General features: G+C 37.2%; 1 protein-coding gene across 5 annotated transcripts; it reads right to left on the bottom strand.

Moving 5' to 3' along the window:
- Positions 1-1,527: 1,527 nt before the first annotated feature.
- On the bottom strand, positions 1,528-24,527 carry LOC149578618 (protein STABILIZED1-like). 5 transcript variants are annotated; one of them, XR_016364630.1, is made up of 4 exons: positions 24,357-24,527; positions 22,860-24,236; positions 3,073-5,057; positions 1,528-1,922 (listed from the first exon to the last, which is right to left on the bottom strand). XR_016364630.1 is itself a non-coding variant. In XM_089830266.1 (3 exons), the coding sequence occupies exons 2-3, from the start codon at positions 24,068-24,070 to the stop codon at positions 3,203-3,205; spliced, it is 3,066 nt and encodes a 1,021-aa protein (XP_089686392.1). In that variant the 5' UTR covers positions 24,071-24,236; positions 24,357-24,527; the 3' UTR covers positions 3,006-3,202. The 5 variants fall into 5 exon arrangements, 2 of the variants coding, with proteins under 2 accessions (XP_089686392.1, XP_089686402.1); XR_016364632.1 differs by having other exon boundaries at positions 22,860-24,125; positions 24,357-24,501; XR_016364631.1 differs by having other exon boundaries at positions 22,860-24,156; positions 24,357-24,498.
- Between the last annotated feature and the right edge of the window lie 3,442 nt (positions 24,528-27,969).

Here is a 27,969-nt window from a genome sequence, read left to right as displayed (position 1 = left end):
GGCTTTGTATCCATAATCTGATAGGGGGGTACATGTATCGAACAAGGAAAGTGAACTATTTGGTAACCCTATTGAGAGCACCATTCTAGGCTTTCAATTCCATTGTAGCTAGCTTTAAAATATGACTAAAAGTAAAACGTACAATTTCAATGACAATCAATAGAATGGGAGAGAATTGTACTAGAGAAATTCTCAACCAATCTTCAATACATGATTGTCTCCTTTAAAAGATTGAAACACAAATGCCCGATTGAAGACATGATATTTCTACATTATATGTAATGAATCTCAGCCACATGATACATCAAATGCTGGCAACTTTTTACCCCTTTCCTTTTCAACTTAAATCTGAATTTTATGATATTTATATAATAGTTTTTATTTTAAAATAATATTGAGCAATTTAATTTAATTATTTTGCAATGTCAAATTATTGAATTTTACGATAGCTAATATAATATTTTCATTTTAAAATAATAGAGTTATTTTATTTAATTATTTAGGTGTCAAACTATTTTGACAATTTGAATTTTGTGAATATATAACTTGCATTTTAAAATGAATAAATTTATGGAAGGCACATTTATTATTTAAAAAAGATGAATTTTTATCCTTCTGAATTTCATCCAAATTTTATGATTTACAAAATCGAATTTGAATTCAAACCTTAGGACTTAGTATAAAATAGTACAGCTTCTAAAAATATAACTGGATATAACATTTTTTATCAAAATTTCAGATCACTCCATAATCCATCATCTACCATAATCCATCATCTACCAGACGATCTCATAAAATTTACAACCACCCAGATGTGACAGCTGTCTGTGCCCGTTCATTGACTACTTTTTACTTTTTGTTAAAGGGTGGAGAAAAAACTCTTATTTTGTTAAAGGGTGGTATACGTATTGGTTATAGACTTTTAGTCAAAAACTCCATCGGACACACCGAACAATAAACTGCAGCAATATAGAAGCAAACCTTGGCATCAGTCCTGGACTCGAGTCCAGTAGAACAATACAAGTATCCGAACTAAAAGAACAATTGGTACTCCAAACTGATGGGTTAACAAACATGAATAGACAAAGCAGTAATACAATATTACATGCCAAAAGTGACATTTTTAAAACACTGCTTACTAACGTTATTTCATATTTTCTTAGTTGACTGTCTATCGCCAAAAAAGCTCAGTTCACATCATGTTGTATATATTTTTTATTCGAGAGGGTAAAAATCAATGGCACTATAGATGACTCACAAGCAGCAACTTTCAGGAATAGTGCCACCTTTTAAATGCCTTATACAGAGATGGCCGTGAAATCATATATATTTGATCCTTTGATGACATTATCCCTCAACCTAATGAACTTCTCCATTCCATCCAGGAATGGAGTTTTTTTTTTTTTTTTAGTATTTTAATCTCCCTAGCTGCAAAGATAGTACCATCTCATATTACAAAGGTTGTACCCATTGTTCACATTCTGTTAAAATTAACAGCTCTTGCAGAGTAGATGCAAACATCAAAAATGCTAGAAACAAAGTTACTTGGAGCTAAGATTTATTGATTATGTAATCTTTAACTGTTACTAAATTTGTGTTGTTATCATAGTTACAGATTAGGGGACTTGACGCTGCACTACTGCTGATGGCTCCCTGTAAATCAACATTGTTCCCACATTTATATACCATGTATCCTTCAGCATTGGAACTTACTAGATCATGAGAATTTATATAATCAAAAAAGACATACTATTTAAAACCACTGAAAATTTTAAGCGCCTTTAGTTCCTTGCTATGATTTTAAAAATGCTGAACAGAATGCTCCTCTTTGATACAAGAACATGACATGGAGATAGCTTTCCAAACCCAACCACATACGGACAATTGTATGCTCTTGTATTATACTTTCTAGACAGTGAAACCTGCATCCACAAAAGAAAGATGAGAGCAGATACATATTATCTCATAAAAAAATATAGGTGTTCAAATGGTTTAGAAAAACACCAAAGAAGGCGGCCTATTCTATGGAGCTTCCAGGATGGATACAACAGGGATGAGGGAATGCATTTCCAGGACCACTGGGACAGAAGGCCATTTCTTAAGTATCAGAATTAATAAATAGGATTAAAAATATGGGAAATTTCAATTATACAAGGCATATCATAAAAAAAAAGATGAGAACGGATACATATTATCTCAAATAAATATAGCTGTTCAAATGGTTTAGAAAAACACTAAAGAAGAAAGCCTACAAACTCATATAACAATCCACACTGAGGAATATATTAAATTTTTGACGTAGTGGGTAGTAACTATGTTCTACGGAGCTTCCAGGATGGATACAACAGGGGTGAGGGAACGCATTCCAGGACAGCTGGGATAGAAAGCCATTTCTTTAGTAATGAGAATTAATAAATAGGACAAAAAATATGGGAAATTTCAATTATACAAGGCATTCATCATATGCATTAAAGAACCATACTACTTAACAGTAGAATTTTAATTGTGAATTCACGAGTTGACAGAAAAATCAACTTTTAATGTTAACATACATAAATTTTTAATGAAAATCACAACAAAATGACCAAAGGCTAATTACGACGACAGAATGAAAAAACAAAAAATAAGAAATGGAAGGTAATTAGAATGAATAAGCGACACCTAAACCAGTAATATAAAATTCTTCCATTTCTTGACAACATAACCATTCTTCCCCATCAAAATGGTTGACTCCCTCTAATTATTTAGTCATTTGTTTGGTGCCTCAGATTAGAGGCAATAATGTTGATAAACACCTTACATCTCAAAAAATTCACATTTCCTTCCATTTAATGAGATGACTTGACTTAACACATTGAATTTTGAAATATTTACGCAACTGATAATTCATCATGCATACCTCTACAAATCAGAATATTATTATAAATAATTCGAAAAAAAAACATTAAATTACAGCTAAAAAGCAATTACAAGTTTCTAAAAATTAAGTCACCGAACTTCGCTACTTTTTCCACAAAACTCAGTTCTGAATATATAGATTAGCAGCAATTACAGTAGCAAATATGAAATTACCTTCGTGATATTCTATGGAGATTAATGACTTCTCCATAATTATGCGAGGTAGTAAATTCATAGTTAACAGCCATAAAAAGCAGCCCTTTTGATATTTTGTACTTTCGCAACTGGCTTGTCCTTGTGAAGGTCATACACCTACAACACCTTCTTCCTTGCCTATAGTGACAACTACTTTCTTTAAAATAGATTCTATAGACTGATGTGAATTTTCCACTGCTTTTGATACAGATGTCCATCGTTCTCCATGTTTTGGTTCTGCTGCAATGCATCTTTTCAATACATTTTGTTGGTCCTCCTCAGCCCCATGTTGCAATTCAAACTTGTAATACTGAGCCCAGAAATCTCCATTGTCCGGAGCAAGAGTAACAGACCTGTTGAACCAATTCCTAGCCTTCTCTACCTTCCTGTCATGCCAGAATAGCTTGGCAACAGCTGCAATAACATAGGGATCATGATCACATTTCTTGATTGCATCCATACTTTTTGTCTTCCTCTGTGGTCTTGGAGCCATCTCAATTGCAGCTGCCCACAATTTGCCACTAGTTGGACATGCCTGCAATGCTTTGGCCATAAGACTTTCACTCTCTTTCTTGTTTCCATGTCTTGACTCAGACCTGATAGCAGCAAGCCAAAGATCTGGATTTTGATTGTTCTTCTTCCTGGCAATAGTAAGAATAGCCCTCGCCTTACTTAAACCACCCATTATCTCTTCCAATTTAGCAGCAGAAAGCCATAGAGGTACACACTCTGGACAGTTCTTGATGCCTTGATCATAAATCTCTCGTGCAGCTTCCAAGTTTCCAAGGCGTTCCTCAAGCTGCCCAAGCATAAGCCATAATTTAAAGAATGAAGGATATCGTTTAAGACCTTCCTCAAGAAGTGATCTCTCTTCTGCAGTTTTTCCCAGCTCTCTTTCTACAATTGCCGACTTCATCCAGACTCTTTCTGTGCAATCTCTCTCACGAGCCTTAGCAAGAAGCATTCTAGCCCTTTCAGGCTCGTGATTTTCAAACTCCAACTTGAATGCAGCAAGCCAAATCTCCTCAGAATTGGGTATTGCAGCATAGGCTTCCTGCAAGATTGCACGTGCTGCAGGAACATCTCCGGCAAGCCATTTTTCTTTGGCACCCATTAGCCACAGCACCTCTGCTCGAGGACAGTAGGTCACAGCTTTCCTCAATAAAGCATCTAAAGACTCTCTGGTTCCATGGCTTTTTTCTAGCTGAGCTGCCTTGAGCCATACACCCTTCTTTGCAAGGAAGACTGAAAGAGCGTGATTATAAATTGCACGAGCAGTTTCAATTGAACCTCTTTTCTTACATTCCTCTGCATCTGCAACCCATGTTCTCTTCCTATCCTCCTCCTCAACTCCAATAGCAATTGTATTCCGAATTATCGCTTGGCAAGTCACAACAGACCCTGCTCGCTCTGCAGCCTCCGCTTCCTTCATCCAAGCTTCCCTATCAATCACAACACCTTCCTTTTGCAAATTTTTTATGGCCCTCTCAATAATTTTTCCTACCATGTTAGTATTGCCATGGGCCTCCTCAAGCTTGGCAGCTGTTATCCAAATTGCAGGTTCTTTAGAAAGCTTCTCCCTAGCCTTGTTGAGAACCTTCCTTGCCTGTTCATATGTCTCAAGCCTCGCTAGTGCAAGCCAGAGCTCTACATGCAATGGGCAGCACTCTACAGCCCTGTGTAGCAAAATCCTTGCATCCTCCTCGTTGGCCAGCTCTACCACAGCCTTCCAAAGCCTTACAGAATCTGGAATATGTTCTAGCCCCTTCCTCAGGACCCTACTCTTCTTTGAATCATCTTGTTCTAACCTTGCTGCTTGCATCCACAGCTTCACAGAATTCGGATTTGTTTTCACACCCTGTGCAATAACAGCCTTGGCCTCATCTGGGCTGGCCAATCGGCAGGCTTCTACCCAGACATCTTCATTCTTTGGGCACTCCTCACACCCCTTCTGTATCAACTGCCTGTCATCATAATTTAAAATTTAAAATTAGTTAGATCAACAATACTATCTAAAGACAATAGGAATAATAGTAAAAACATAATATAATTAATATATTTGAAGTCTTCACTAATAAATTATAATCACTTGAAAATGAGATAGCAACTGTAAACACAATCAAGCTAATGCCCTATAATTAGCTGATGGGCTATTACATGGCGGGCATAGCCCATCACGAGTGTCTCACGCTGCCCAGGAAAAAAAGTGTTTTTCCAACCTGTTGAGCTGTGTCGGACGAAAACAGGGTTACAGAGAGAACCCTCCAGATAATATCAGAATGCCATGACAGCAGTGCAAAGCACACCGCCTCAGAGATCCCTGCCACCAGTTTATTCCTTCTTTTCTTTTTAAATAGGGTCTTTGCAGTTAGTTTGATTGAGCTGCAGATGGTCTGTTCAAGGTTGCAAAGACAGGGAACACGAGCATGGTAACACATGAGCAAGTGACCGAGTTGAGTATGTGTTCTATAGTGGATGGAAGGAGGACTGTGTTTGAGCATGCAGATAGTGTGTTGTTACTGGGTACACCAGGCTACTTCCATTGCTAAGTGGAGGAGGAAGAGAAGCCTATGTATCTCCCAATGTGCGAGTCTATTCCAGAGGATGAAGGGAGGACTGTTTTTGAGCATGCAGAGTGTGCGTTGTTACTGGGTACACCAGGCTACTTCCATTGCTGAGTGGAGGAAGAGAAGCCTATGTATCTCACAATGTGCGAGTCTATTCCAGGAAGTCACTATCACACTGTGGTAAAGGGCAAATCTCTGATTATTGCATAAACTTGTTCTGACCTTAAAAAAAGTAAGAAAATGTACAACTGAATATAACACTTATCAGTTTTCCCTTGCTTTCTTGTGTTGACAAATAATGAGTTTGATGGGGCCAGAAGCATCTTATGCGTACTCCGACTGCATCTTCCGTCTCAGATATCCACTGTGGGCTGCAAGTTGTTACCTTATATTCATTCTGTTCTGTTAATAGCACCACCAACAACATTTGGGTGTGGGCTATAGCTGTATGAATTTGTGTTTCCAAATTTTGGATGTAAAAGCAAGCATGTAATAACTTAAAACAAAAACTTCAGAATATTTGGAGCACCTAGAAGTCTCCATTGAAACAAAGAATCAATGTATCTTGAGTAGAACTGGAATTCCAATTTTTGTGAGCAAGGGAAAATTGATATAAGCATTTGTAGTAGTTTTTGGTTTTGTTATCTTTATGGTTTTGGACCTCTATATATTTTGTGAAGATTGTTCTGTCAGTATGAAAGCTACCCAATTGTATTCCTAACATCCCTTCCACAATGCAATCCTTGTTTGTTTGGATGCAAAATGTGTGGATGTGAACGTCTTTTGAATTCTGGACCTTACATGAACTGGTAAAAAGAAGATAACTTTATTTCTTCCTTGCAGTTGACAAATTCTCCTTCTGGTGTTGCCAATTAAGGCAAATATGAGAATTTCTGACCTCTGAATTTTTTTAAAAAGAAGAAACCTTGAATCCACAAGGGCACTAATTAAATTTCCCCCAATTGGCTATTCAGCAGTACGCAAAGGGAGAGTTAAAAGGGCAGGTGAACCGATGAAACGGATGAATACATTTGGGCTAAAGAAGTTTTGAGGAAATTCATTGTGGGGAGCTCAATTTAGAAGGGCTTGGGCACCAGTAGAATTCAACTAAATCATCTTCAGAATATAGGGCTCAAGATGTCCATGTTTAATTCTTTTCAATTGGATGTTTTGGAACTGTTTCAAGAGTACCTTTCCCAATAAATCAGTGCCCCGCCCTAACCTTTCCTATCAAAGTGAAGACTTGCAGTTTGCAGAAGTTGCTTTACATCTATAAAATTCTCTAATATAACATCATGAGGGATGTTCCTTCTGTAAATTCATCCGTGATTTGAACTCACCTGGAGTTATACTTGCCCAGTCATCTTGGCCTGCCCGAGGGAAGCACCACTCTGGATTAGTATAGATGTTGTTTTCTTTTTCCAGTTGTAATGTACAACCCTGCAGGTTGATTTTTAGCCTATGCCATAACCAAGGATTATGTTTTCTGCCAAACTGGTGATGAATTTGTAACCAGCTTCACCTATTGGAGCTGGACGTGGTATTTTATAATTTTACGGTTTACCCACTTGAAGGCTAGGAAACTTGCAAAACTCCCCGTTCTTAGCTTGTACGTTTTCTGTTTCTCATCAAATTAAAACATTGGATTCCACTGTGGTATATAAAATTAGATTTTTATATAAAAATACCCCATGATTTTATTTTGTCTGGAAAATAACCACATCCTTTTTCCTGTAGGAAACAATGAAAGAATATGAACTGATTTTAACCTAAGGTACTTAGAGGATTTATGTTGAGTACCAATAATAGAGCACATATTATGTTGCCTAATGTAGACAAATCACTTTCAGTCGTACGTTTTTCTCTTTTTCTGTTTTGGTTTCTCTAGCAGAATTACATTCATTTTCTGCAGCATATAAGATTTCAACCCATTTTCACATTATGTTGCACTTTTACAATTTTCAAGCAATTTCTATTCTAGACCTTCAGTGCCTCCAGATTTGTAACATCCATTTACAATATTTCGAATTGTGGCATCATCAGTTGATATTTTTAGCATTAACATGAGCTTTACAGAAGCAATCAGTCTGTGACCACAACATCCTTAGCGTTTCATGTGGCCTTTTGATGTGGACAATTGTGAACATATGTCCCAGTTGAGCTGTGTTTAATTAGGAAATGATTGTTCCAATCATTTGGACCCTAACTGAAGATATAATGCCAGCTCATCCTGTTGATTTGACTGTTCTCTTTTAGTTTTGCTGAGTGAGTCATGCTCTCATTTAGTGTTAGCTGGGGTGGTTACGTAAGAGAGACTTTAGGCATAATTTGATTCAGTTTTACTAGCTGTTAGCAATCCCAGTAAGAGCAAATTTGGCAGAGGGATACTCAAATAAAGGAGTTTTTTGGCTGTGGGCATGGGGAGATTTGGAGATGGAATTTTCTGTTATTGAATAAAGAAAACAGCAGAGTTTTTGTGTGGTATAATAAAATATGTTTGTTGTATATTTCTCTGTTTAATTTTTCCTCTGTTATACAGAGTATGCCTTCACTAATTTGCAGATTTGAGAAGCGTCTGCATCAGTTTGGTATCAGAGCAAAACGTTTATGTGACTGTGATCTGTGGTGGTGAAAGGCTGATTGTGAGAGAATTGCAAACAACTCGATGCATTGACCATGCAAGAGGAATGAAGACAACTTGTGCATCAATTGTCAAAGAGGGATTCGAACAGCTTGTGCAGTACATGTATTCACTTATGTAGAGTTTATTCACTTAAAGAAGGCTTACAGAGTGAGTAAATAATTTCAAATAGAATAATTTGTATATGGTTCAAGCAGCATGGAGTAGCTGCAACCGACCACAATTTTCTGTTAAGGCTTAAATTGTCAATGGGGAGTTATTATTGTTCAGGAAGCAGCCAAAAATAGGAGGAAATGTGGTACTAAGGTTAAGAAAACAGGCTGTGTTAATAATTTGAGCAGCATTGAGGGATGTCAGAGTTAACATAAAACGGGATTTGTTCTTCAAATTTATGATAATTTATTCAAAAGGGGAGTGAAGGAGAAAGTTTAAGTTCTCTTTTAATGCTATGGGTATGGTTGCGGAATCAGATAAGAAATTGGAGTTGTATCATGATGTAAGAAAGAGGATATAAAAAGTAGAAGAATATATAAAGCAAAGGAAGCAACAAAAATTGACAAAGGGCCAGCAAAAGGAGTTGCAACAGATAGAGTCTGAGCTGAAGGAGTTATGGAGTATATTGGAAGATTGTGAAACATGCAGCTAGAAGAAGCCAAAGAAAAACAAGCCTACAACAAAGGTATTGAAGAGTCATGAGGAGGTGAAAAAGAATGAAGAAAACCTTTTACACTATGGGCAAGAGTCATTCTCAGAGAGGTTAGTCAATTACACACGGAGTGGCATTGTTAGAACAAGAAAAAACAGAATCCATTGAAGAGTTGGTAGAAAAATTAATAGATAAAAGGCCCTTGGATGAGATCCTCCAAGAGTTACAAAGAGAAGAAATAAATGAATGGTATGAAGATGAAGACATAGTCAACTGTGAGGAAGCTGTTGAGTTGTGTTACCCTGAAGAAGCGGAAGGCATTGAAGAGTATAATGCAGAAAAAGAAAAACAAGACTGCAATGACAAAGAATGCAGCATATCATAAGAGGAGGCTCAAATGATTGTACTAGTGGAAGTAGTCCATGTTACATCCCAATTTTTGACCTAGCTTGAAATATAGCTGTTGAGATTCGCATGAAGTCAGTTGACAGTTTAATTTGATATAATCTGGCGAAATGGTAAGATAGTTGGTCATTATGATTTCAAGTGAAGATGACATGTTAGTTGATCCTTAATCGCAAATTCATGAAATTAAGATGAAAGGTTAATTGTTATGATTATTTATGATTATATAATTTATAACTTAATTACGGAGAAATTCCTTGCAGGGAGCATGTCGAACGGGTGGAACCATTGTCAGAAAAGAATTAGGCAGGGCATCACCATCATTGGGCAGACAGGTAGAGGACCTAACGATTTGAAATAGGATACGTCTGTGGAACTACATGAGTTATTTAAATAAATAATTTAATTAAAATAATTGAGTTAAAATATAAAACGTATCTTAAAAGATTTTAATTTATTTTTCGTTATATTGTTTTTAATAATTATTTATAAACATACATTTAAATATAAAATGATTTAACACCATTATAATTTAATAATTAATTAAGTGATGTTGCTTGTTCATATTAGATTTTAAAAATTATAATAACTTTTAAAACCTTTCATCTTCTTTTCCTTCTCATTTTTTCCCCTCTTTCTTTTTCTTTTAAAGCCAATTTGAATAAGTTTCGAACATAATCTTGTAACTGAAGGTAGCCGTAAGCTCTGGCCCAATCTATATTATGGATTCCTTATGGTCTTTCAGCATTCTTTTTCATGCACTCTTCATCGGCTCTCCAATTCTTTTAGCATTCCGAGTCCTTGTTAGCTGTTTGTAGAGACTCAATCCAGTTCTGATTGTATTTTCGCGTTGAATCAAATCAATATCATTTCTGCAAGCCACTGAGCTAGATAGATGGGCTGATACAAGTGCGGGCTCATCTCAAGAATTGGTAATAGAGAGAGTCACGTAAGATACTCTAACTCATGTAATTTGTTTATGTCTTCCTTTGGTATTATGACTGCAGAACTAAATCCTTGGGCCGGCTGAACAGTATGGGGTAATAAGACTCGATTTGTATATAATACTACCATATTTCATTACGAAGGTTATTGTTTTTCCTTTTGCGGTAAATGACTATGTTTAATGCTTGAATCCTGTCATTTTTTCCTTTAAAAGCTTGTCATGTTCTTTGGAAGTTTGCCGACTGCCTTGTACAATAACATTGCAAGGATTATATTCAAAATCTGACATCTTCTTTCATATATTCGAATATGTAATTTTTCTGAACTTCTTTTTAAGTAAGTTATCATCACAAATGAAATCAATTACATTCTGCTATAAATTTAAATAACCAAGAATGAGATAAAGAATCCAGAACACCAAGGAATTCACCAGGTGGATGCCAGTATGTGGTGAAGAAGGTGTAAAGCATCTTATGAATAATAATCTGAAAGCACCTAGGAATCACCGGCTTGATGGCCTAAGAATGGTGATGAGGTGAAGTTAAAGAGAAATCAGTTATGATTAATTTAATTAATTAAACATTCAATTTGAAATCTTTTAATCACAGACTGTGAGATGCTGGATGCATGTAGTCTTCTTGAATAAATTGACAAAAACTGGTTGTTCTGAGAATTCCTAACACCTGGAACTCACCTGGCTGTGTAGCCAAGAAAAAGGGTGACGAGGTGAAAAGAGGAATCTATAGCAACACGAATCAGTAATCAGTTATGACAATTCAAAGTTTATCATTTTAATATGAATTAATTAATAGCTCATGCATAACCCTGTTAATGTGATCTCTTGCTGCCAAGTCGTATGGTGAGTTAATTACCAGAAAGCCCAGTGGATGGCAAGATGACCCCTACCTATTCCGGGTAGGAAGGAACTTTCTCGTTAGAGATTGTGTGGGGATAAATTGTGGTCCGAGGTTGGGTGGTTAAGCCCCTGACAATGTTTCACCTCTACTCAAGAATGTTAGTCGTGCATTAGACAAAGATAAGCTTTGCATTCAATTGTTTATTGGAAACAAGTAATATTACTTTTATTTATGAGGAGGTAAGATTAAGTTGAGTTATTTCATTGTTACTGTTATTTTACACCTAGATATAAGAGATGGAATCATGGATTGCTTTTCATTTATATGAATTGAGTATAAGCATATTTCTAATCTTGAGAAACTGTCACAGTTAAGTAATCGGAGGGAAAGGAATCTAAAGCCCTAATTGATTGAGAAATGATTGGAATCCTAAAAGATACAGTGATATTGGAAGCCCTAATTGAATCCGTGGTATTGGAAGCCCTATTTGAATCCATGGTATTGGAAGAACTATTGAAATCAATGGTATCGGAAGCTCTAATTGAATCCGTGGTTGTGGAAGCTCTAAGAGATATAGCGGTATCAGAAGCCCTAAATGAACCGATGGTAAATGATGCCCTAATTGACACACTGGTATGTGATGCCCTAATTTAAAATATAGTGGTATTTAATTGTAATTATCATTTGATTTTTGAGATAGTGATTTTTAGATGTTAGTCATCATGTAAAATTGTTATAGTGTATTTGTGGACTAACCCGAGTGGTTGCGAAAGCATCCCTAGTTTGATTTTAGTCTCAACTTTCTGAGGTATGTGATTTTCAATTTCTGAAGTAATTTCATTTGATGGTATTTCAAGTTTTTAGTTAAGAAATTTTGTCTATCTAATTTTTAACGGTAAATCTTATTCACATGAACATGAATGATATAACAGTCTTCCTATGAAACGAAGTAATAACAGTATTCTTTGAGTTGTTAGATGTTAATTAAGACTTGGGAAAAATCGGATGTTTCAGTCCACGTTGAAGAGGAAGCTACAACAATGATGGAGATCTATGAGAGCCCCATGTATGATGAAGATTTGTTGGTTTTAGAAAGCACAACTTGTTGGAAGCAGCTAAAGGATTGCCTTCAGAATTCCAGTAGTGATGAAAAAGAAGTAGATCATTACTTCCCTAAATAGGAAACAAGGATTCTTGAGAAAGAGAGTAAAGATATGAATAGCTATGTTATAAAGGACAATGTCCAAAAGGATCTTTTTTGTGAACATCACACTAGATTAAGAAATGAAGGCCACCACACAAAGTATGATATGGAAAGCATACCTAACCAACATAACACAAAAGAGGAGAAATCAGTTATGGGCGAGTTTTATTCCTTTAACGTTGTTTTTGTTTTAGGTGATGTATGTACAGGTGATAAAAATGGTGCAAAGAACAACACTGATTTCTCCTCGTGTTATGTTGTTTAGGTATGCTTCCCATATCATACTTTTTGAGATGGTCTTCATTTCTTAACCTAGTATGATGTTCACAAAAAAATCATTTTGGACATTGTCCTTTATAACATAACTATTCGTATCTTTACTCTCACTCTCAAGAATCCCTGTTTCCTCTTTTGGGAAGTACTAATCTACTCCTTTTTCATCACTACTGGAATTCTAAAGAGAATCCTGCAAATGCTTCCAACAAGTTATGTTCTTTAAAACCGACAAATCTTCATCACACATAGGGCTCTCATAGATCTCCATCACTATTGTAGCTTACTTTTCAATGTGGATTGCTTCCACTACTACAACCATTTGAGCCTCCTCTTGTGATGGGCTGCATTGCAGTCTTCTTTTTCTTTTTTTGCATTGTACTATTCAATGCCTTCCCCTTCTTTGGGGTTACACAACTCAACAGCTTCCCCACAATTGACTATGTCTTCATCTTCAAACCATTCATTTATTTCTTCTCTTTGTAACTCTTGGAAGATCTCATCCAAGGGCCTTTTATCTACTAATATTTCTGCCAATTCTTCAATGGATTCTATTTTTCCTTGTTCTAACAATGCCACTCCTTGTCTAATCCTTGACTCAATGACTACTCTCTCTGAGAATGACTCTTGCCCATAGTGTAAAAGATCGGTGTAACACAAGGACTTGCACCCCCCTCCCAAACCTCAAAGTACCTGTCCCCGAGATGTCCCCGCACTGGATACTTGAGCACCCCCACCTCCGCCATTCTACAACCATGCCACCACTGGGTTGGGTACTTGAATCTCTATTTGACTTTTGATTTTTGAATGTGACTATTGGGTATGTAATATGTTACTACGTTGAATGTTCAATGGTTATAATTCATGTTGCAATTTTGTTATATTTGAGTATTTCAATTTGGTATGTTCTACTGAAACATCATTTCATACTAGCATTTCAAGTTCTACAAGTATACTATACAACACCCCTCCCTGCCCCATCCACCACTTGCTGCCGTCCCCTTGCTGACCCAAAAATGAGGACCATTCCCCCCCCCTTCCCATTCTAAAAACTTATCCCAACGTCTCCCCGTCCCGACGTACCTGTTGATGTCAATTTTTATACCACATAACATATTAGCAATTGAATATTTGATACGGAGTATCAAACACAATTCCTCTTTTGAAAAGTTAATACTCATGGGACACGAGAATAACTCCAATGTTCCTTACACCTATGGATACTAACTCAGTATATCGATGTGATTTGTTGGTAATCACGTAGGTGGCCTTACACTGTTTGTTTGAGGATGACTTGGACTTTGGTGGAATGATAGAGATGGTGATTCAGTGTGAGTGTTAGATGATGTTGGTGGGAAGGCAATGGTGATGGAGGGTGAATGGTTCTTATGACTTATCTTCTAACCTTCCTTTTCAAAATTCCAACTCCTAAACTACTTGCTATTCTACTCCTACTATGGATGGAAGATTAGCAAATGGACTGGGATCGAACCTAATGAAAGTTAATTAGTGGCTCCACCTCCATGGATGCAATGATTCAAAGGAAAATAAACTAGTTTACCACACAAGGCTTCCCAACAAGCCACTAGGATGCTAGTGGCCTAGTATTGATCCCTATCAAACATCTACTAATGCTACCATGCAACTATTCATCTACTTTACTCTGTACTTAACAACTTGAAATGCAACCAACTTTAACAACTTGAAAGGAAATTTTACTCTAACTATTTGGAAATAGAAACCATGCAATAATACCAAAGGCTCTTAATCACCATGCAAGTCACAACAATGAGAAAGAAATAGCGAATTTTGGCATCATCTTTGCAACAATTTTCTCCGACCATTACAAATGAGAGCAAATGGCCTTATATAGAGGCCAAAATGTACAATCGACGGTAGAGATAAAGAGGCAAAATTGACAATCTAGATTGAATCCTAGAAACCCTAATTAGGGTTGCCACCCCATCGGCCAATGAGAAGATGCCACCTCACCAATGGACCAATGAAAAGAGTGGAAAAGTAGCAACCAATGAGAAGGCACCGAAATGGTGGCCAATCAAAATTAGACACTTGTCCTACCCTAGAAGAAAGAGAAATTGCCACTTGGGCTTACATCAAATGCTCTAATATAAATCTCCCTTTTTCTTTCATTCTTTTAGCTAAGGCAATGAACCTAGCTAGCCTTTTGTTGACTTCTTCCATGGGAGGGCAAGGTGTATGGTTTCTCTTGAGCTCAACCGATTTCATCACGCCACTTGCTGCCCTTCTCATACTCTTCTGCAAATCCGATAAATGCATTGAGGAAGGAAAGGGTGCCCAAATGTTTCTTCTTGATAGCAATCTTTCCTAACTCATTCAATCTTGATCCAAGTCTTGTCTCATCAATGTCCTCTTCTCTGATGTCTTCAAAATCAAGTGCCACCCCAACGTCACTCATCATGGTTGAAATGAAAGTGTCGATGCTTGGGCTGTGCTATGCAATTGCATTTTGTATCTCCTCGAGTATTCTCAATCTGGTAGTCAAAGCAACAAACCAAGACTCAACTGTACTCAATCCTCTTTCATCAATCAACTTGGCCCTCTCCAAATACGCCTCTGGAAGCCCGATGAACGCCTATAGCCTGGGAATAGCCAAATCCTTGACTAGAAGGAAATCCTTCCACTCCTCTTCAAATACTCTGAATTTGTTTCTAACGGTCACTAATAACCGAAATGTCAAGATAAAGGAAGGCAAGAAATTTTGCCCATCTTGGATTGTATCATGGATCCAATCCCTGACTTCGTGTAGCTGAGCTGATATTTCTTCTAGGTTGCTCCCACTGTCTTGAGGAAGGGTTGCCTAATGCAACTGTTAGATAGGTTGGGAATCTCTCCAATATTTGTTCTCGGCCTCCAAGTTTATGATCCTTTCATTTTCCTTCCTCAACCTTTCTCTGATTGAAGCTATACCCTCCTGAATCTCTTCACATTCCATATCATCTATGTTTCTTCCCAAGTCGTGTTCCACTATCTCATATTCTTGGGCCACAATCTCATCCAATGCCTTGTTGACTATTGGTATAGCAATCTGAACCTTTCGGTGACCATCATTGTCGCTCCTGATTACCTTTGCCACTGTTTTTGCCATTTCTTTTTGGTTCTCGCTATCACCCTTTTCTATTAGTCCTTGGATGTCTTCAACTGTTCAGGCAGTTACTACCTCGCCTCTTGGCATGAGCATTTGCCTTAACCATAGTAGTGCGATGCATCTGCCCAAATATGGATTTGGTTTGACTAGCAAAGCATCACCAACGGTCTCGGGCGCTTGACTTATTGCCTCAATATCAATCGGCCCATCTTCTTCTCCACTAGTAACTGCCATGTCATCTCCTTGTTGATTTTCTGAGAGAGGAGAGTACTTGGTGCTCTCAATGTAACCACTTGATTCTAAATCAAAGCTCACCTCTACCGCGGCCCCTTTATCACTTGAATTTACCTCTTGGCTTCTAGCCTCAATTATGCTTTCTCTTGACGATGTTGCATGCTATCTCTTGGCTGGAGGTTCCGGATGTTCTTTGCTCTTCTCAACCTCCAAAGCCCTTTTCTTGCTTCTCACTATTTCCTATTGCCAGCTACTTCCTTCACCTTTCTGTCCGATTGATTCTATAGATTCTGTTGAACCCTCCTTTGGCTTCATCTTCTCATAAGGGGAATCCTTTGACTTTGTAGCTTCCTTAATCTTTCATTATACCATGACTCGGTATGCAAATCAACTGCTCTTGTAACTGCCTCCAAGGAAGGAACCTGATGATCATCCCAATCTACTAGATTCAACTCCATTCCTTCTACCGTATCATAATCTCCTCTCAGCACATTTCCATCATCTTCCAGTTGATTGGGAATATCAAGGCCTCTCCATTTGATATCTCTCATCATGTTCACCAACAATCTTCAGAAAGCTAGCTTTCTCACATAAAAATCATCCTTGGCATTGGCCCAAAAGTCTTCTATAGTGGGAACATGCTTAAACACATTTCCATGAAATACCTTGATAAGACCATTAGGATCGAATCCTTGCGTTGCTCTGTACCATCCTAGATGATAACATTCCAATTCCTTCTCCGCAACTGCAAAGGCGACCCGATTGGGGCAACTATCATTGCCAATTCCGAATGAGAAGGTAATCCCTATCTTACCTTCGAGTCTCATTATTCTATCATAGTGCTCAAGTTGCCTAGCCAATTCCATCAAAACTACCTTGTTGGGTGGGTATCTTGGAAGCCTCTTGGGACAAAATGTACTCCTTGCTACTCTAATGTAGGTGAATTGCAGAAATTGGATAAACCAACTCCCATACTTTTTTATCTTCGCTTATGCTTCTGATGAGAGTCAATCAGCAGGTGTCCCTTGTAATACCCTTACTATCTTCATGGCAAAAGCATCACAAAACATTTTGTAATCCTTGTTGTGCAAATGAAGCTGTGGATAGCATTCATGCACCAAATATTGCCCTGGCCCACTGCCAACTTCTCCTAAGGCCTTAAGTCTCAGACTCTTATACAATCTAGCAATTAGGTAAAACAAATAGGATCCCATGTAGAATTGCTTTTGATTTTGCACAGTTCTAAGTTGCAACTCTAGGTTCTCGCTTATGATCCTAGCCCAATCAAATCTTCTTTTTCCTTTTTTAATTTCATCAATAAAGAAGTACCTCCAATTTTCGAATTGCATACCTTCAGCTAGCCCCATGCTCTGGCTGAGAAGCACAATAAGATCTCCATATTCTGATTTGAAATCTGCCACTGTAAGCCTTGATGATTTGGTGACTCCTTTCTTTCCCTCGTGAAGCCAATCCTACTTTAGATGTGTGAAATAAGCTTCCCGATTATTCTGAAATGATTTGGCTGCCTGATCCATCATCACCACTGTCATGCTCTTGTACTGGGGAATATTAAATGCTTCTTCAATCGCTTGTCCGCCAATATTGGCCAACACCCTCTTCCCTTCATCAAAAATGATGGATTTGTTGATTAGATCAAACCTAGATGCGCACTCCATAACCAATTCTGGACAAGGCAATGTAGGAGGAAAAGTTGTTGCGTGTAGAATTTCACTTTTGTATATCTTCTTTACCAAAGGGGATTGTCCTTCCTTTAATCTGTCCTTTACCTATAACATATTTACTGTACCAACATTGGTATCGGTTATTCGCCTCATTTTTGAGAAAAAAATTGTTTTGGGCATCATATCCTCTGTTTTTCTTAGTATTTGTTCCCTTAAAGTTCTTGCTTGTACTAACATCTACCATCCTAAACACTTATTTCTGCCCCTTCGTTCTAAGTGATATGAACTACCCTTATCGATCTCCAACCTTCTTTCTATCAATGGATTCTACACTTATTTTTGCCTTTCCAAGTCCTATCACTATACTTATCAATCTCCAATCTTCAACCTAGGGGTGGGACTACCACTTATTTCTACCTCGTCATTACCTTTGGATGGACTACACTTCATTCCTAGGGTGGTCTAGCTTATTTCTGCCACTTCAAATGTCCTATCATGGATTCTACACTTATCAATCTCCAAACTTCAACTTATGATAGGATGATGAAGTAGTGGATGATGAATGCAAGAAGAACCAAGGGAAACAAAACTAAACAAGAACGAAAGAGAGAAATCCGCTTAAGGACCCCTTTCAACTCTAAATGATTTAAAGTTACTTTACCAATGGCCGGGTCTTCTTTTGGAATTTAGGATCAGACTTAAGAATTTCAAATCCCTTGCAAATCTTGGGCCCTAGCTAAAAAAATCAAAATTTAGTGCTCTCGGAATTGTCCACCATTTGCCCAAAATCAGACCTTTATCATGTGTTTCTTCCTCCAAGGAAAATTGCCCAAGTTAGGGCAGAAATCACAGCTCCTTAGCAAAATCAGTCTTTGCAAAAATCACCTAGCAAAGAGAAGTTTCAAATCTACCCTAGAGAAGCCGCCATATATGAGAATTTTGCCCTAGGAAAATCGCGAAAATGAAGGTGCCCAAATATGATGGATCTTGCTGCCTCTGAATACTGGAAACAATGCCAAGGATCAGATCTGAAAATGAAGTGAATACTGCCCATAACAGTCCATAATGAGGCGCCAAAACCCTAGATGCTTGCAAAATTGCCAAGAAAAAGTGCAGATCTGCTCTCTAAAAAATCGCCAAACATGGAGAGTTTTGCCCTAGCAACAAAGAAATCTGCCTTGAGGACAAAAAATGGCAAGGAATGGAAGAGCTGCTCCAAGATAAAAATCGCCAAAGACAAGTGAAGACTGCCCCAAGTCAAAAATCGCTAACACTATGAAGAGGAAAAATGAGAACTGAGAAGAAAAGGGGAAAGAGCTTCTTCTTATACCCCACTTGCTCATCCTTTCTAGCTGGCCAACTAGGACCCTAAGAGCAAAAAAATTATTAATTAGAACAAAAAACTAGCCCCCAATTAAATGCTTAGCCAGAAATTAACTTTGCCAAGATGAAATTTACTTTTTTAAATTGCCAATTAGACCAAGATTACAAAAATAAAGTAAATAATGCCTTGGAGATGCTAAATGTTTCCATTTAATGATAATTTAATAATTAATGTCATTAAAATCGGATTTTGGCTAGCCAAAAGCCATTCTTTCAATATTAAATTACCAATTCCATTAAAGGCTTAAAAAAATTTCAAGGCAATTTTAATCCATTTAAAGCCAATTTTTGCAATTCAATTCAAATCGATTTTGATAAGCAATCTTACTTTTTGGACAAAAATAAATCATTTTTCTAGAGTCTAAAATCGATTTTGTAATTTGATTTCATCATCACAAAATTAAATTTCTCACCAAAGAAAATTCAAGATTTTCCAAAAAACTTGGATCTAACAAAATTTTCATTTTTTGAAAATTATCCAAATTTATACTACAATTAAATCCCAATTTTCAAAAAAAACGTCTAAGTACAAAATTTACAATTTTATCCTGCCAAGTGTTGCTCTTTGAATTTTGTCTGGCCTAAGGAAGAAATTGGTCATTCTGGAAAATCAAGTTGAAACTAGGTGAAAAATAAATCTAACCTCCTCCCTCCAGGCCTGAAGGTGTCCAAGACGTAAAATTTTCTAAAATCGAAATTTTTTGGACAACTTCAAAAAATTTGCCAAGGCGACTAAAAAAAGGGGGGTCCCCAAAGTTTTAGGATGATAGTGTGAGTGTTACAAGATTCAAGAAGAGTTGGCAGATTAACGGATTTCCAGATGATTCATTAACAGAGGCACAAATGTGTTCCTTATAAAGAATTACAAGGACGTTGTTTCTAAAAGAAACAACGTAGACTGAAGACGGAATTAGAAACAAAACTAGAGACAGGATAGGAAACATTCCTATCTGGACTGAAGAAAAAAGAGACGGGATAGGAAACATTCCTATCTAGACTAAAAGACGGACTACAGACAAGTAGTTGACTATTATAGAAAGTATAAGATATTATCTTAATACCCTCCCTTAATGGTCAACGTACGAATGTCGGAACATTCTGGGATAATTGAGACCCTCCCTGGATCTACAGAATGCTGAAACCAAGAAGCTTTGCCAGAAGAGTGCTATGACCCAAAACAAATTGCAATTACAAAGCTTCGTTTTTTGTGGAAAAAACGGTAAAACCTAGAATCTCACACAACCTTGCGAATTACAGACAACTTGAAATGATTTTTGAGGGGAAAATCAACAAACCCAGAATCTAACGCAACCTTGCGTATTACAGACAACTTGAAATGATTTTTGAGGAGAAAATCAACAAACCCAGAATCTCACGCAACCTTGTGTATTACAGACAACTTGAAATGATTTTTGAGGAGAAAATCAACAAACCCATAAAAAACAGAAACAAATTCAGAAGGCGAAAAATGCAGCTTCACCTTGATCAGGACCCGGAGAAGTCGAACGCTGCCTAACACCCAGAACAAGTTGATCGGTGTTTCGATATTCGAAGATTGCGATGATGCGCTGCTTCCAGGTTCCATAATTGCGACCATTGAATTTGGAATTATGTTCGAGCAGAATATTTGTCAGAGATGCCATGGCACGTTTTTCAATGAAAAACTGTGAGAATCTGTGAAGGCACGTTCTTCGAGGCAAAAGTACGAAAGACCCAGAAGAATCAGAGAATGACCCAATAGAGAGCTCGAAAAACCTAGAAGGAATCTGCTGTCGTTTTTTGGATCCACTAGCTCGAAAATCGAGGCACCCAGAAAAAACGGACGACAACCTAGTTGAGCTCTCGAAAAACCCACCAAGAATCTCCGAACATAATATTTTTTCGACCCCAAAAATTAGGGTTTCGAAAAAAAGGCCCTAGCTGAAAAAAGCTTGAAAAAACTTCAGGTTTCTTGATAAAAAATGGCAGATTTTTCTTCAAGGATCGATGTGCATGGACGAACGGGACTAGAGTGTGCTGAACAAACACAGGCAGACCCAAGTTCGGGAATTTCTCTAGGCCGAAAACCCTAGGCGGGTTTTAGAGAAATTCAACAGAAATAATTTTGAAAAAATTTAATCAAATAATTTCACGAAGAAATTATAAATTTTTTCGAAAAAATTTAAGTAATAGCTCTGATACCATGTTACAAGATTCAAGAAGAGTTGGCAGATTAACGGATTTCCGGATGATTCATTAACAGAGGAACAAATGTGTTCCTTATAAAGAATTACAAGGACATTGTTTCTAAAAGAAACAACGTAGACTGAAGACGGAATTAGAAACAAAACTAGAGACAGGATAGGAAACATTCCTATCTGGACTGAAGAAAAAAGAGACGGGATAGGAAACATTCCTATCTAGACTGAAAGACGGACTACAGACAAGTAGTTGACTATTATAGAAAGTATAAGATATTATCTTAATAGTGAGAACCTCACAACAGTACCCCAGTACTGGTGTTACACTGTAAAAGATTTTCTTCATTCTTTTTCACCTCCTCATGACTCTTCAACACCTTTGTTGTAGGCTTCTTTTTCTGTGGCTTCTTGTAGCTGCTTGTTTCATAACCTTCCAATATACACCATAATTCCTTCAGCTCAGACTCTATCTGTTGGAACTCCTTTTGCTGGCCCTTTGTCAATTTGTAATTTCCAATGGAGGAGAACTACTAAGATTTCAATGAGCTTGAAAAAGAGGACGAAGCCCAATTGGCAAAGGAAGAGGATCTTTATTTCAACAAGTGGTCAGAAGCGAAAGAAGAAAAAATGTAACGATCTCAAATTAAATCTAATCTGCTGGAAGGGATTATCATGGTTTCAAAGCTGACTTACTTAAACGAAACCAAGCTGATCCAAGTTTTGAACCAGACACAAAAGGACTGAAATGTCCAAGCCTTTCTAAGCAAGGGGGGGATGATGCAGAGCATTCAGCCTAACAGCTGTCCAAGTTCAGCATTTAATTCGGATGACTGTTCAGTTAACTGAAGGTCAAATAACAGCTCAGCCAGTTGTTTGACTGGCCTCTTTTAGAGCCTCTTTTAGTTTTTGCCGAGTCATGTTCTCTTTAAATTTAGTCTTAGCTAGGGCAGTTACGTAGGAGAGAATTTAGGCATAATTTGTTCAGTTTACTAGCTGTTGGCAATCCCCGTAGGAGCAAGTTCGGTAGAAATGTACTGAAATAAAGGGAAATTTTGGTTGCTGTAATAGCGTCTTTTTTGGGGAGTTTGGAAAAGAATGTAAATATGAGGCTGCAGAGTAATGATGAGATCAATCAGCTATTTTATTGGTGTACAGTTCTCTGTCTTCATTGATTTTTCCATGGTTCATTGTTTTCTGATTCCTCTACTATTGCAAAGAGTGTGATTCAATAATTGCTCTTCTGTAGTGTGCCTGCATCACCTTTACTAAAATTGAATTATCCTACAACTAGCCTATTTAATTGTCGATGTTATTTATAAGTATTCTAGAATTTAATGGAATTATTAAGTCATCCATCTGATTTGCGAGTAAAGTGCACATTGAATTAAGGATGGTATTCTAAATTATCTTTAAAAAATTGCCGTATGATAACATACCCAGCTTCATGCATGCTGGGAGAAAATGCAATAAAAAGAATAAAATAGACACTCAACACATCAAAAAACAAGATATCAATAGTATGTCATGCATACTGAAAGAAAATACAAGAAATCCAAAAAAAAAAGAAAGAAGAAAAAGGTAATCAACACGATAACAAACATAGTATGAAAAATTCGGGATACCTTGCAGCCTGAATCTTCCCCGCAACCTCCTCGAGCCTTGCAGCCGCAATCCAACCTGGCGGATGCTTTGGATTGGTCTGTGTCACTGACTTTAGAAGCAACCTGGCCTTCTTAATATCTGAAATCTCTGCATCACTAGTTATCTTCATACTTTTCAAATCGGTCAAATACCCTTTTGGATCCACAACAGTCAAACCAGAGACCGAATCAGACAACTTATCAAGCTTAAGACTGAGCACAGTTTCCCTCCCCTGTCCAACAGCCGTCAGATCAGTCACAGGAGTCTGCGACGACGGTGTCTCAGTTCCAAGAGCGGCTCTACTCTTAGGGTCCAGCGCAGTGACATGTGCCTGCTCCTGCCGTGCCTTCTCCAGCAAAGTATCCGGCACAGGCACAAAGCTCTCAAACCTCTTCTTTTTATTCCTTAACGAATAATCTCCAATTTCCGGTATACTATCCCAATCTTCACTGGAAAGAGTATATAATTTCCTCTTCAAATCCGCAAATTGCTCTGTAATCTTAGGATTGGAAGCCCTATACTTCTCAATCTCCTGCTTAAGCCTCGCTTCCCTGCGATCCTTGCGACGAGAATCCATTCTCTTATCAATACTCTCCCACACGGCATCGGCCTCCTTATCATCTTCATCATATTCCCCAGAGGCAAAAAGGCCCACGTCGTTACCTTCAAATTCATCAAACTTCTGGTTCTCATCGTAGCCCTTCTCATCATCACCTTCTTCCTCCTCCTCGGCCCCAGAAGCTCCCTTGCCACGCCCTCTGCCGGCGCCCTGGGATGCCGCGGCACCGCCAACTGTAGTGGCGGACCTGTCAGGCAAATCAGGGGCTGCCCTTGCCGGCCCAATATCAGACCTTGTAGTGAAACCCGTGGCTCCTCGGCCTAGACCAGCCACGTAATTCGTAGGGGGCTTTGTATTGAGAAACTCCAGTCTGGGCCGCGGCTGGACGGGCGCCTGCATACCTCCGCTTAGAGGAACAAGCATTGTCACTGTCGAATCGTTCCTTATCCCATAGTCTACAAGATTCGAGCCCGAGTCCCACAGATTTTTCGTAGAGTAGATAAACCTCTGGGCACATAAAGGTATTCCTTGTTCTGCTTCGACTGCTTCCTTCAGAGTGGCTACCGTTGGCGAATCTCCAGCAATCCTCAGGGCAACAGTTTTGCCCGTGGGCATACAGAGAAAAACCCTCATTGCCACGAACTCTAGTTTACAAACCCTCAACTTCTCACCTTTATCACCAGCTGCGCTGTAAAAAAAATTTCGAACCAGAGCGAAACCTTGCCAGACGTGAAATGAAAAGAAAGAGAGCTTGAGGGAAAAAACTAAAACCCAAAATTGTGATATGAGTTGAGAAACCCTGAAAATTTGTATACGCAATCAAATTCAAAAACTAGAAATGAGATTAAAACCTGAAAAATACTCAACACTGCAACATAAAAAGAAATTTAATGAGTGAAGAGTAAATGGTTAATAGTACCTGTCAAATACGTGAAGGAGACCTTCGCAGCCTTAAATGTCGGTCTATTTCAGCTCATACCTGCGGATTTTGCCGGCCTGGTCATACTAATGTTCAGTTGCAGGTGTTGTGATACATATGTTTGATTTTATTTGTTGCAAATGATGAAAGAATGCTTGACTATATTTTCCAAATATACTATTTTTTATTAGTTCAAGGAATACTATGCACATGCTATTAGTTTTATTGGTTTGACAAATAAGATCAAAGTATTTTTTCATTTTTTGAATCTATTGAAATGTTAACTTTAATGAACTATTTTTAAATTAGCAAAATACTACATTTCATTAGTCGCACTTAATTTTGGCAAGGAGAAAATTAGTTCTCACAAACATAAATTGAGTGTAAATTAAAAGACTTAGATGTTCTCAACAACAAGTTTGTGCCAACATAACAATGCATATCTATGTCACTTAAATATTGATTAATGAACGCTCATTAATGCTTATCTCTATCTCAAACATTCACAAACTCAAATTTCTATTGACATGTTTCTTTGCATTTGTGTTTGGCTATTTCTCTACAATCTGAGAATGTTATTGGCATAGCTAACAAAAGGAAAAGATTTTAAACAAGCAAAAAGACTTGCTAGCAATGGTGTTTGTGATTTTTGGCCTATAAGTTTTACTTTCTTAAATCCTTAATCTGTAGCCTATTTTTTTGGCTTTATTTCCATGTGTTTAGAGCATGTAGACATGTTTTTTGGGGCAATTGTCTTAGGTATGGCTTCAAGTCCCATAAAGCCCTTTCTTGGTTCTTTAACTTTGGGTTTTTGCAAGTAGTTGTGTTAATTTATGTGAGTTGTTTCTGACCTGGGTTTGATATTGTTTCCATCGCAAAAACTTTGAATTTGTTTATTTGGAATAGAATATGTCTTCATGTTTTTTTTGGGTTAAACAAGAGATTGAAGGCGACACTCTAACACGACAAAGGCATCATCTGGTCAAGGTCAAATGAACATAGCGTTTATCTACCCTAAATGGTTCAGTGACTAAAAAATTCTCTTAAATTAGTAAGGCATCAATTCTATGCAAATTGTTTAAACTCTAAATTCATGCTACCTTAAGGAGCTAAGATTTTTTTAAATAGGGCAAAAACAGGGCACAAAGAGCACTGCATAAAAAAATTCACAAGTGCGTAATAACATCAATTTAAATGATTTGTATCAAAAAATCCTTAATACAATGTCAATGGATTCAAATCAAGAAGAACTAGAGAAAGAGATGATTCAAGATCATGCAGCAGTAAAGGAACTAGATCCTTGGACAATATGAGCTTGCAAGCTTCATACAATCTATGTGTTTCTTGTACGTGCAGGTCTTCTAATGTGAGTCAAAAATTACAAGGGATTAAATCATAGTTGCAACACTAGTAGACCTTGTTATAGCCATTACCCTATAGGAAAGCTTACTATGATTGAAGAGGTAGTATGCCAAATCATATGAATGAAACAGGACAAGGTATTATTTATAATTTGCCCTTTTATTATTTTTTTAGCTCCCTCTTTTCAAACTTTTTTTCTTTTTTAAGCTTTTCACTATCTTGCTACTAGTACCAGTTAATGTCCTCTTCCTTTATCTTTGTTTGCATATGTTAAAATTATAATGATTCTCTTCTCAATTGTTCTACTCATGGCAATAGAATAGGAAATATGCTCTAAATGTCAAAGAACAAAATTTGCACAATAAAATTCAAAAATCAAAGCATTGTTAAAGTCACCTCAAGATTGGACTGTTAGAAATGGGGAATGTTCCTTTGCCAAGATAGGCTTTAGGCTCAAATTCATAAAGCTCGTATGCATCAGTAGGTACCTTCACTCTCCATTTACGAGTTGCTGCAACTATTACCTAAGCAATTTGACCAAAACAATTCCCTTTGTGAAGTTTATGTCTATAAAATGAAGTTCCCACTAAGATAATCAAGTTAAGGGTAGGAATTGCATATCCCACAAAGAGTCCAATATCATCGTGGATATATATATTAGAAAAGTTTTTGCAAATAGTGGTCCAAAATACACACTGAAAATCCATAAATTGAAGAAGGATACCTTTGGACACACTGTCACATCTTCAACAATTTTTGGCGGTCTCAAGATGGTACTAAGACTGCCAATTTTAAAATAACCATTCCTACACACAATATACAAGTATTAAAAACCTAATCTACATTGGTTATGTGCATGATAATATGTGGAAGAGACTGAGAATAGATACATAATAGTAAATAAATGAAGGAAAATCTTGTGAATGTCCAATGGTCTCTCTAATGGGCATTTGCACCAAGTATAGGAGTGATCCAAATGACTCTAGTCCAATTGCTTACATTCCTTGAAGAAGTCATCGTGCCCTCATGCAACTCCCTAGTTAAGTAATTCACCAAGTTGGAGGCAATTCCAAAGAAATCCACCCTTTCAAATATTTCATACGCTATAGGTAACTACCAACCCAATCAATAATTTACTATGAATTAATACAATCTTTGAAATGAAACCTACAAATGAGATTTAATCAAATTTTCACGAGTCTATAATTGTAAATCTATCATCAATAATGATAACAACTATGCTATGGATCTTTCTAAGAGATTAGTCATCCCAATATGTCATATGCAGAATTTTGTGAATTATTGATTCTAAATAAATAAATTGGCTTTTGCAGCTCTCTATTTTTGCATTCTAATTATAGAATATGATCTCAACACTACATTAAATAAATAATGCAAACAATTTAAGCAAGATTAGTATCCACATCTTTGAGATCATCGCCAAGTACTAAGAAGCAACTCAAGTGGTAATTCAGACTGGTTACAAACAAATTCAAGCACATTTGCAAACAATAGTAGGCGAAAAACCTTTGATAATAAAGAGCTATACAGAGTGGATGTTGCCATGTTCACAAGAACACAATTTGTAGGTTCTTTGGCGCCAATCCATGATCTGGCTGGAAATGGATATTGTATTCTATCTCTGGCTTGTAGAATTATTCATGATGTTGTACTGCACTTTGAACTCATTTGAGAAGCATGAGACTTTGACTTGGATTCACATCTTGATTTTGATTTGGTCTACCTTTCGTGTACTTGTCATAGCCCCTCCATGTGCTTGAGTATCTTTAAATCTAACTTCAAGCTCAAACCATGTTTCAAATCTAATCTTACCACACCTTATAGAACATCATTTTATCAAATATTTGCATTTCATCTCAAATCACAATACTTACTAATATCTCGTGTCAAAATGCATAAACAGTCTCTTAATTGCAGGGATTGTGAAAAGAAATTACATTTACTTTGACGTGTATGGAAAACTATTAAGTTTTGATGTCTAGGAAACAATTCAACACCATATAAGAACTCGTCTATTTACAGAATTAACAAGATTTCAATACACATATTTTGTTCAAATGCTTGGACTTGATTATGGAATGCAATCGAGGCATGTACCAATGTTTGATCTGGACCTTTTTTAATAACTAAATGCCTATAATTGTTAATTATGGTGCTTCCATTTTATTTTGGCCAATTATTTTCACCTCTTCTTGAACCCTGTGTATTTTCTCACTGGCTACTACTTTGC

Source organism: Cupressus sempervirens, chromosome 1 (assembly GCF_028749045.1).
Source record: "Cupressus sempervirens isolate cs-2001-9-10 chromosome 1, ASM2874904v1, whole genome shotgun sequence".
NCBI classification, from domain to species: Eukaryota; Viridiplantae; Streptophyta; class Pinopsida; order Cupressales; family Cupressaceae; genus Cupressus; species Cupressus sempervirens.
Note: the sequence above shows the minus strand (reverse complement) of the source record. Positions and strands in the feature narration are given on the sequence as shown.